At 39.1% G+C, this 12,439-nt stretch overlaps 1 protein-coding gene across 1 annotated transcript in view; it reads right to left on the reverse strand.

Annotated features, from left to right (window-relative positions):
- NECAB1 (N-terminal EF-hand calcium binding protein 1) overlaps positions 1-12,439 on the reverse strand; it is a 203,809-nt gene that overhangs the window by 115,407 nt on the left and 75,963 nt on the right. The window contains exon 4 of the mRNA XM_082719412.1: positions 10,289-10,314. Coding sequence (XP_082575538.1) covers positions 10,289-10,314 — 26 coding nt within the window. The remainder of the gene's footprint in view (positions 1-10,288; positions 10,315-12,439) is intronic.

A 12,439-nucleotide genomic window follows, 5' to 3' on the forward strand; every position in this document is an offset into this window, starting at 1 on the left:
AAAGAAAAAAGAAACTGAGACCCTATCTTTCACCATACACAAAAATTAACTTAAACTGGATTAAAGATTTAGATTTAAGACCTGAAACCATGTAACTCCTAGAAGAAAACATAGTTGGTAAGTTCCTTGACATCAGTCTTTACAATGATTTTTTTGGATCTGCCACCAAAAACAAAGGCAATGAATTATAAGCAAACACATGGGATTACATCAAAGTACAAAGCTTCTGCAAAGCAAAGGAAACAAAATGAAAATGCAACTTGCTGGGACTGAATTTGCAAATCATACATCTGGTTAGGGGTTAATATCCAAAATATATAAAGAACTCATACAGCACAATAGCAAAAACCAACAAAAAACCAAAATGGGCAGAGGACTAGAACAGACATTTTCCCAAAGAAGACATACACATGGCAAAAAGGTACACGAAGAGGTGTTCAACATAGCTAATCATTAGAGAAATACAAATCAAAAGCACAATGAGATATCAACTGTTGGAACGTGGATTATCAGAAGGACAGGAGGTAAGTGTTGGTGAAAATGTGGAGAAAAGCGAACACTTGTGCAATGTTGGTGGGAATGTATATTAACACAGTCACTATAGAAAGTAGTGTGAAGGTTCCCCCAAAATTAAAAATAGAACTATTGTATGATTCAGCAATTCCACTTCGGGGTATTTATCCAAAGGAATCAAAAATACTAACTCAGAAAAACCCTCATGTACTTCCATGTTCAGAGCACCATTATTTATAACAGCTAAATATGGAAGCAAGTACGCATCCATCAATGGGTAACTAGATGAAGAAAATGTAGCTATATACACACAATGGAATATTATTTAGTCATGAAAAGATAGAAATCTTGTCATATGCAACAACATGGATAGATCTTGAGGGCATTTTGCTTAGTGATATAAGTCAGAGAAATACAAATACTATATAATCTCACTTGTTTATGGATTTAAAAAAAATAAATTTTTAGATACAGAAAACAGATTACCAGGTGGGTGAAACAAATGATGGCAATCAAAAGGTACAAATTTCCAGCTATAAAATAAGTCATGGGGATGTAAAGTGCAACACAGGGACTATAGTTAATAATACTGTATTAATTATTTGAAAGTTCCTAAGAGAATAGATCTTAAAGTTCTCATTATAAAATAAACTGCGTAGTGATGGATGTTAACTAGACTTACTGTAATGATCATTTCATAATATAAACAAATATCAAATCATTGCTATATGCCTGAAATTAATGTTATGTTGATTAATCTAAAACCACACACTGCAGTACCCTACCGTGAAATAAAGATATTTTCAGATTAATATCCCCCCTGTGATCCCCCCCCCCCAAAAATAGGGTGCTGAAAGAATGCTGAAGTCCACCTGCAGGAAATCAGAGACAGATTCACTGAGCAGGCACGACAAGGCCTGGACTAACAGATGAGCCGGACTTAATCTGCTGGATAACTAGAGGAAGGATAAACAAAGGCATGGAAGCAGGGAATCTCTTGTCCTATTTGCAGGAACACATGTTGGTCAGCCTTGCTGAGACACAAAGGACAAGAATGAAAGATAATTGAGAAGAAAAGCAACGAGGAAGCAGGATGCCAAAAGTCACTGATGAGAGAGGAAGCTGGATACGTTGCATGTATTCCCTGCTAGTGCTCTAAATTTATCCTGAAGTCTAGGACAGTTTCTGACCAAGTGCATCAGAATCTTCTAGAGAATTCTTGAGCCTCAATGCTCAAGCTGTGGTCCAGACCAGCAGCATCAGTATGTCCTGGGAACTTGTTAGAATGTGGCATCTTGGTATGTCTGGGTTGCTCAACTTGTTATGCATCTGACCCTTCATTTCAGTTCAGGTCCTGATCTCAGGGTCATGGGATAAAATCTGGCATTGCCTCAGGCTCCGCACTCAGCCGGGAGTTTGCCTGGGATTCTCTCTGTCTCCCTTGCTTTCTGCCCCTCCTCCTCTCCCCCTATGCACTTTCTCTCTAAAATAAATAGATCCTTAAAAAAAAAAAAAAAGGAATGTAGCATTTGAAGCCCATTTAGAACTACCGAATCAGAATCCTCATGTTAGTATGCCCGCAGAGGATCTGTAGGCTCATGTAAGTTTGAAAAGCACTGCCCTAGAGTACTTGTTAGAAAGGAATAGTGAGAAAGTCTCATAACTGAATCAAAATTTGCGTTAAGGCCAAGAAATCACCATGTTTTATAGATATGCCAGGATAGATTAGGAGCTGGAATAAATTTGAGAATTACTAGAGGAAATGAAAAGGCATAGGACAATTTTGAAAAGTAGAGTGACCCCCTCCAATATTCTCATGAGAAAGGTTATCCTGGATATGCTGTGGAATGTTTGAGAAATATTGGTGACACACCATCAGGAGAGACAGAGTAGAGTGAATTGCCAGGAGTGATTTCACCACAGAACAAGGACCCCAAGCCATGCCAAAGCTATGAGGAGAGGGTAGGCAGGAACTTGAAATTTCCGCAGTATGGCTGCATACCCAAAGATGTGACAGGCAGGGAAAGAAAACCTGTGATGGCTTCACAAGTGGCTGAGCTTAGATGGTTTTCTTCCTGTTACTGTGCTCCCATGCCTCATTTGAATCACAATTCCAATGTGAGCTGGGCAAAGGAGTTTCGTCCTCAAATCATAGCATTAGAGAGAAAGAAAGATCCAGAATATATACTGGTTCATTAAAACTCTGGTTTGTTGATAGCATGACCACTGAGAGATACTCAAGCCATGGGCCAGATGGGAGATCCTGTAAAATTCCAGACAGGAGGTAGGGATTTATGTCAGGGCAGGGATGGATGTGGAGATGATTGGAATAGGAAGTTGTGAGAGCAGCCCTGGATATGAGGGCTGAAGACAGCTATACAGCAGAAATGGTGCCCACCTTTATAGACTCTGGGCATGGAGGGGAGCTCCAACCTGGGGGGCCTCTGTGTGCCGGCCTGAGGGAGCACTAGTGGTTGATAATGCAGAAAAGGAGCTCCAGAGAAGCAGAAATTAGTGATGAAGTGACCCAAACGTGGGAACTGTCCATCATTCTCAAACAACAATGACTGTCCCATGTGGGGCACATTCAGGCCTGCATCTGAAGTGGGTTCCAGCTGTTCAGGTCACACTGAGGCCATTCAGGCAGCCTCTATCCTTCAGCCCTCTGTAATCTGGCTCTATTCTCTTATCTAACAGCCTATTTGTAAGTTCAGGGTCTGAGGCTGACCAGAAGAGCCAGCACAGCTCTGGCCTTCCAGAGAAAGGGCCCAGGACCTCTGAACACACCTCATTCTCAAGATGTACCCTTCATCTGCGGCCTGGGCTCAGAGCTTCACTTCCCATGTGCCCCAATGGGTCAGGAGTGAAGATGGTGACACTCCCTCAGGGTGACATCTATCCTTTCAACTCTGTATCTACAGAGTACAGTTAAAGTGCTGAATATATGTTCTGTCAGGACAGTCCCCAAATAACCCATTATATGTGGAATTCCTTTTACATTTTTTGCTTGTAGGGAACTTTTTCCTAAAGACTATAATATGATTTGCTATAGTATCAAAAGACAAAATTAAAAGAGCTGCATAGTTCCGTCTGGGGATTAAAAATAAATAAAAAAACAGAACCCCAAACTCCCATCCCCCAAGAACTAGAATGATTTCCTGGAGGAATCTACTTTTATTGAAACCTGCGTGTGAGTTCCATAGGCAAGAGCAAAGCAGAATTGTATAGCACATATGGAAATGTGTGGCAAAGTAGTCTCATCCGGTTAAGTGAAGAATCTTGGAAAGGTAAGAGTTTGAACATTGTTTTATAGGAGAATAGAGCACCATTTATAAGCAGACATATTCGACAAGCTGACTGTCAGAAAGCAAAGTATTTCATGGAAATTCAATGCAACATCTTCACTAATAATATGCTCACTAAAGGTTAGTTTCTCCCTTCCTTGCTCTACCTAACTGGTGGCGTCGCATCACCAAGTTTTGTCTTATTTTCTTAGTCTGCATCTTAATCCTCCAGGTGATCGTGTTTTCACGTTTGGCCTAAGAATTTCAAGTCAGAACCAGAGCCCCATACCCTCCACCAAGGTCACACTGGGAACTGAGCTCACAAAGCAGTCTCATGAGTTCAGAATCCTATATCATGTACCTTGCTATAGCTTCCCAAGCAGTGTACTAGATCAGGAGGAAAATACGGAAATGAAAGAGAATGGAGAGTTGGGGAGTGTCATGCAAAATGTTTTACAGCTCATTTTTAGTGATTTTTTTTTTTTTTTAAAGTATGGTCCACAGCCAGTATAGAGCCCAATGCAGGGTTAGAGCTCACAACTCTGAGATTAAGTCCCGAGCTGAGATTAAGACTCAGATGTTTAATGGACTGGGCCCTCTTTTTCGTCATTTTATAAATGTTCCAGGAAGCTACAACTCTAATAGTATGGAAGAGGAATAGTGACTTCTGATTTTCCAGCATTTGACCTGTCTGGCATGGATACCTCTCAGCACTGCCCAGGGGTCACACTGAGGTCATTCGGGCAGCCTCTATCCTTCAGCCCGGGGTAGGATCAGGAAAGTAATAATTTTACTCCTGATAGATTTTAGATCACAGCTGAAGATGGAATGAACAGAAAACCAAAGACTCAAAGCTAGAGTTCAAACACAAATACCTAGTTGTAATTGAGTTATGTATTGACTGGTAAGGTATGGCCAACAGCTACTATTTGGGCAGGCCTCCCCAATTAAGGGAAGAGTGAAGCACATGCAATGGCTCAGCACTGCTGGTGGGCGTGCATCCTGACGAGTCTTTGACCAAGTCATGACACCTCTAGGCATCTACCATATAGAACTACTCATACAAGAGTACAAAGATAATACAAATGAAGATGTTTACTTCAGTGTACTTTGTCCAAGGGAAACGTTGGAAAAAACCCTGAAAATCCACAAAATAGGATGTGACTAAAAAACTGAAGGTGAATGCAGCACATTTGCAACCTTTGTAATAAAATGAACAGTGTGCAGTTACACTGATCATATAGCATGACCTCACTGTTGGAAAAATTATCTATCAAGACATATATATCAATGTCAACTTGTGAATAAAAATATCTGGAAGGCGATGCTCCAAGCAGCAGAGATTAGGGAAAAAGCAGGGAGGGGAAAAAGGAGACTGACATTCCATCTTAAATGCCCATGTAATTCTGTATTATTAAATCTTAAAAACTAAGTATTATTTTCATAACTAAAACAAACTGATACTTTATAGTTTTTCATTTCTAGGTCTATCATTTAGTAAATGAACAAATTAAGTAAAAGCAACAGAATGAAACTTTTAGATACCTGGACCTTTTTTTTAAATTTTTTATTTTTTATAAACATATATTTTTATCCCCAGGGGAACTAGGAGCTGGTTCTTTGAAAGAATTAATAAAATTGATAAACCCCTGGCCCGACTTATCAAAAAGAAAAGAGAAAGGACCCAAATAAATAAAATCATGAATGAAAGAGGAGAGATCACAACTAACACCAAAGAAATACAAACTACTATAAGAACATACTATGAGCAACTCTACGCCAATAAATTTGACAATCTGGAAGAAATGGATGCATTCCTAGAAACATATAAACTACCACAACTGAACCAGGAAGAAATAGAAAGCCTGAACAGACCCATAACCAGTAAGGAGATTGAAACAGTCATTAAAAATCTCCAAACAAACAAAAGCCCAGGGCCAGATGGCTTCCCGGGGGAATTCTACCAAACATTTAAAGAAGAACTAATTCCTATTCTCCTGAAACTGTTCCAAAAAATAGAAATGGAAGGAAAACTTCCAAACTCATTTTATGAGGCCAGCATCACCTTGATCCCAAAACCAGACAAGGATCCCATCAAAAAAGAGAGCTATAGACCAATATCCTTGATGAACACAGATGCGAAAATACTCAACAAAATACTAGCCAATAGGATTTAACAGTACATTAAAAGGATTATTCACCACGACCAAGTGGGATTTATTCCAGGGCTGCAAGGTTGGTTCAACATCCGCAAATCAGTCAATGTGGTACAACACATCAATAAAAGAAAGAACAAGAACCATATGATACTCTCAATAGATGCTGAAAAAGCATTTGACAAAGTACAACATCCCTTCCTGATCAAAACTCTTCAAAGTGTAGGGATAGAGGGCACATACCTCAATATTATCAAAGCCATCTATGAAAAACCCACCGCAAATATCATTCTCAATGGAGAAAAACTGAAAGCTTTTCCGCTAAGGTCAGGAACACGGCAGGGATGTCCATTATCACCACTGCTATTCAACATAGTACTAGAGGTCCTAGTCAAGCAATCAGACAACAAAAGGAAATTAAAGGCATCCAAATTGGCAAAGAAGAAGTCAAATTATCACTCTTCGCAGATGATATGATACTATATGTGGAAAACCCAAAAGACTCCACTCCAAAACTGCTAGAACTTATACAGGAATTCAGTAAAGTGTCAGGATATAAAATCAATGCACAGAAATCAGTTGCATTTCTCTACACCAACAGCAAGACAGAAGAAAGAGAAATTAAGGAGTCCATCCCATTTATAATTGCACCCAAAACCATAAGATACCTAGGAATAAACCTAACCAAAGAGGCATAGATACCTGGACCTTTTAACTGCTTCTTTGAAAAAGCACATGAAGGGGCGCCTGGGTGGCTCAGTGGTTTGGGCTGCTGCCTTCGGCTCGGGTCATGATCTCAGGGTCCTGGGATCGAGCCCCGCATCGGGCTCCTTGCTCCGCAGGAAGCTTGCTTCCCTCTCTCTCTCTCTCTCTCTGCCTGCCTCTCTGCCTACTTGTGATCTCTGTCTGTCAAATAAATAAATAAAATCTTTAAAAAAAAAAAAAAGAAAAAGCACATGAAATCTGTTTTCCATACTGATCTAAGTGCCATCCCTCCCATGCACAAGGGGGAATTTGTGCGGGGTGTGAGTCGACAGATTTTACTCACTTGCACTGAAGCATTTGGTTTTGATTAGACTCCAACTTAAATATTTACTTTGTATTTACAAAATAACAAGACACGAAACTATACTCTGGAAATTAAAATGCATGTTCTTGAACAGAGAGGGGGAGGATTATAACACATGATTGGGAGTACAATCACTGGGTTTAAAAATACAGAGAAATTTGGTTGCATTAAAACCCCATATACTATGGGTTGCCTGTATCAGTCGGTTAAGCATCTGACTTTTGATTTCAGCCCAGGTCATGATCTGAGTCTTGAAACCAAGTCCCACATCAGGCTTTGGCTGGGAGTGGATGCTACTGGGGATTCTCTCTCTGTCCCTGTCCCTCTGCCCCACCCCACCCCTCAAACTTGCGTGCATGCTCTCTCTTAAAAAAGAAAAACAAAAACAAAACCCATATCCACTCTCCTAATTATGGGGAAAATCACTGTCAAAGCTTTTTCCAGTAAATGCACAGTAGGTTCCTAATCTAGTTCTGTTATTGTAGAAGGCAAATTGAACATTTTTTTTTGCAGAGGATTCGGTAAAGATACAGGATCATACTGAGAGAGGATAATGTAATATGCACATCTTAATGACAATACATAAACAACATAGCAAACTTAGTGGCAAAAAGAAGAGTCACTAAATGTTTTATGCTAAAATCCCTTGTTCTCATAAGACATGTCTACGTAGGCAAGTTTGAGTAGAAAACAAAAGGAATGATCTGGATGATTTGAGGAAATCATTACTTTGGCCTGCCCTATCTAGACACTTGAGGCAAATGGATCTCCTAACCTCACAAAATTATCAAGATAATCTTCTCAGTTCTCCACTTCATCTCCCCACTTCACTGAGGGGGACCCTCTACACGTGAATGACAATGGATCACAACTTGTCCTTTACAGTGATTGATATTCTATAGAGAGACTGGTGGCCATGGTTCCCATGGGCCCTTTGGTCCACTTAACACAGTTTAATACCTGTGTGTGGATGGGTCATGGTTGGATTATGTGTAAACCACGTCAGGATTTTCCCTGTTTTTCTTTACTAGTGCTTCATAGTTAACAAAATCATGAACTGCTTTGGTATCAGATACCTTGATTCTGCATAAACAACTTTTCAGTTGGATTCTTCCAACTGAAGAGAGACACTATGGAGAGAGAGAGAGAGAGAGAGAGAGAGACACTATGAAGGAAGAGAAAACTGTTTTAAGACCATTGGAAAATTGGAAAGCTTGTGCTGATTATCATCTGTGTTGTTCAGAGTTATTTTCTTGAAACCTTGTCTTCTCATATTGTAAAAAGGTTGATATCCAGGATCTATAATGAACTCGTCAAACTCAACACACACAAAACAGACAATCATATCATAAAATGGGAAGAAGGGGCACCTGGGTGGCTCAGTGGGTTAAGCCTCTGCCTTCAGCTCAGGTCATGATCCCAGGGTCCTGGGATCAAGCCCCACATCGGGCTCTCTGCGCTGCAGGGAGCCTGCTTCCTCCTCTCTCTCTGCCTGCCTCTCTGCCTACTTGTGATCTCTGTCAGATAAATAAAGAAAAACTCTTTAAAAAAAAAATAGGCAGAAGATATGGACAGACACTTCTCCAATAAAGACATACAAACGGCTATCAGACACATGAAAAAATGTTCATCATCACTAGCCATCAGGGAGATTCAAATTAAAACCACATTGAGATATCACCTTACACCAGTTAGAATGGCCAAAATTAGCAAGACAGGAAACAACATGTATTGGAGAGGATGTGAAGAAAGGGGAACCCTCTTACACTGTTGGTGGGAATGCAAGTTGGTGCAGCCTCTTTGGAGAACAGTGTGGAGATTCCTCAAGAAATTAAAAATAGAACTTCCCTATGACCCTGCCATTGCACTCCTGGATATTTACCCCAAAGATACAGATGTAGTGAAAAGAAGGGCGATCTGTACCCCAATGTTTATGGCAGCAATGGCCACGGTCACCAAACTGTGGAAAGAACCAAGATGCCCTTCAACGGATGAATGGATAAGGAAGATGTGGTCCATATACACTATGGAGTATTATGCCTCCATCAGAAAGGACGAATACCCAACTTTTGTAGCAACATGGATGGGACTGGAAGAGATTATGCTGAGTGAAATAAGTCAAGCAGAGAGAGTCAATTATCATATGGTTTCACTTATTAGTGGAGCATAGCAAAAAGCATAGAGGACATGGGGAGTTAGAGAGAAGGGGGTTGGGGTAAATTGGAAGGGGAGGTGAATCATGAGAGACTATGGACTCTGAAAAACAATCTGAGGGGTTTGAAGTGTGGGGGGGTGGGAGGTCAGGGTACCAGGTGGTGGGTATTATAGAGGGCACGGATTGCATGGAGCACTGGGTGTGGTGAAAAAATAATGATATTGTTATGCTGAAAATAAATAAATTTTTAAAAATGGGCTTTGTGATGATTTTGCAAACTTAAAATTTGTAAGAATTATAAGATGTTCAGGAGGCTCTCATGACTTCAATTACGAGTTTCAGAGAATCATATCTGTAAAATTATTTTTAAAAAACCTAGACAATAAAATTCAACTTGGACAAGGTGTTATCTTATATAATTACCTTAAAACACAAAACTTAACACCTCCCAGTGTTTGGAGAAAAATAGCTCTTTCACACTGAATAGTCTCACAATGCTTCATAATTTTCTCATAAAAAATAAATCTCAGAAACATTGGCCTTTTCCACATTCCTAGCCGTTGACTTTTGTTTTCAATCATGAGGATGAAGAAAATAAATGAAGATGCTATAAGTCAGGAATCTGTAGAAGTTCCTCTCTCCAGCAAAACTTGTTTTGCAAGTAAAATTTAACATTCCGGAACTGTTTATGGAGATATGGAACAGAGTTGTTTTTATATGTCAATGGGGTCAATTTTTAAAAAACAGTAGTAAAGAGTCAATATAATTGAAGAGAATAGTGAAGTTGTATTAAACACCGATGTAAAAATATATTCAAACTAGTGGAGAATTTCCTATTGTTAAACTAATTGTACCAAGTGCAATTTGTACCAAGTTCTTCTCCATGAACAAATTAATGGGCCCCAACTCTTTCTCCAGTGAAATACACGCTTGAGTAAAACTCACCAATGAAGATAAATCCCTTGAGATCTCAATTATCTTTTACTATATTCTAAATCTAGGACATTAATTTCAGGATATGTAGAAACTTAAATAAGATGGTATTCTTTTTCATCCTAAAGCAAGTAGTGAGTTTGATTGCCCACTCTCCCCACAAAATACCACAACTTACCACATAGTTCTTCTGTGTCAAGATTGCTGAAAAGAAAAGAAAGAAAATTGTTACTTTGTAATATTTAAGTTTTAATATACTTAAATACAGTCATCCCCCCCAATCTATATAGCTATATTAAAAAATGATATGTAGCTATGGTATTTCTCTTATAAATTCTACATTGCTTAAATAATTATTAACAATGATTACGTCAGGGAACCCGGGTGGCTCAGTGGGCTAAAGCCTCTGCCTTCAGCTCAGGTCATGATCCCAGGGTCCTGGGTCACTGGGCTTTCTGCTCAATGGGGAGGCTGCTCTTCCTCTTTCTCTGCCTGCCTCTCTGCCTACCTGTGATCTCTGTCTGTCAAATAAATAAATAAAATATTTTAAAAAACAAACAATGATTACATCAGATTCTAACTTTGAGCAAATAATTTCTGGGGTTTGTGTCTCCCCCAGTATCATGCTGGGGAATACTGCCTAATTGTGAAGAACAGAGACTCTGGAGCCAGAATGCCTGAGTTCAAATCTTGACTCTACCATTTACCACCCATGTGACCATGACTTCTTTACATCCTAGGGCTCAGTTCCTCGACAACAAGAGGGAATAGTAGGTTCTGTTTCATAGGAATGCAATAGGATATAAATGGGTTAATACATTTAAAGCAGTTAAAAGAGTAAGTAGCACAAAATAAGCACTTAAAACATGTTAGCTATCTGGATTCCTGACTGGTTAGAACTGCTAGAACTTCCATATCTAAACTCAATCTATGTGGTAAGTTTGACTCCATGCCATTTGGAATGATTTCTGACACATGACAAAGAGTCACATGTCTTTTTGCATTATATTTACATGTAAATTATATTTCCATGTAAACAATAGTTACCTCTTAGTCTTATGAAGATAAATATATAAATATAGCATAGCAGATGAAATATTAGCAGATATAATTCATTCCTATTAGAACAAGGTCTTGACCATGGCAGGCATGGTATAGGAATTCAAGAATGGTTCAAAATTGACAATAAATCAATATAAGATACATTGTAACTTAGAGGAGAAAATTCCTACTTAACACCAGATGGGAATTTAATAAAATTCAAATATTCACTCCTAATTATAAAAAGTTTAAATGAAATTGGAATAAAAGTCTCTGAAAGATGATAAAGCCTTACTAAAGTCAACTGCAAACATCAATTAACTGAAAATCTCGGACTTTAATTCAGCTTCCACTGGTGAAAGCCCAGTGTAAATGAAGGTCATAATCCAGTCCTCCTCTATGTGGCAGGCAGGGCTGCTGGGCTGGAGGGTTACTCGTGGGATCATTCCAAACCCTGGGTCTTTTAACCAGTTCTACCCCTAGTTGTACTAATTTTAAATTAAGGATTTTATCCTCAGATACTGAATATTTGATCTTGTAGAAAGGATATCTCCTCTCTTAAGCAGGTCTTTTTGTAAAGTAGCATTTGCCACCAGGCAGAAAACGTAAAGCCTTCTGCAGCAGTTTCAGTGTGGGTTTCTGTTCAGTCATTCATTCATTTTTTCCCCACAGGCATTCACCATTATGTGCCAGGCACTGTTCTAACCACCACAGATCAATGAGGTTGCAACAGATACTGAAAGGAGTATGTCCGATCACTTGTCTCTAGCAGCTGGATTTAGAAGTAGACTTCTACAGTATATAATTAGAATGTGATAAAATAGTTACTATGAGGGAAGTGGCTCATTGCAAGATTATCAGGGGCTATAGAGGATGAAATTTTGAGGCTAAATCTCAAGTGCTGAGTAGGAGTAGAAAAGGCAGGCAAAGGAAGAACATTCCAGTTAGAAGAAACACTATTTGCAATAAAATTTATGAACACAAATAGTTCCTTCGAGTGGAACATAGATCATCAATGAAGAAATGGAACAAAACAATGAAAAGCCTCATGTGATCATCTAAAAAGTTTCTATGTTCTCTTGTCAACTTGGAGTCACAGAGAATTTTAAAAGCGAATGACATCATCTGATTCATACTTTAGGAAGTTCACTAACAGATGGGTTGAGGTTAGACCAAAAGAGGATGAAAAGAGGCTTAGAGAGCAGTTTGGATATTATTTCTATAGTCTGGACCAGTTGATTCCAGATTGAAGTATACAACCCAAAGGGTGTACAAGGCCATCCAATGG

The sequence above is a fragment of the Mustela nivalis genome, assembly GCF_964662115.1.
Source record: "Mustela nivalis genome assembly, chromosome: 2".
NCBI lineage: Eukaryota > Metazoa > Chordata > Mammalia > Carnivora > Mustelidae > Mustela > Mustela nivalis.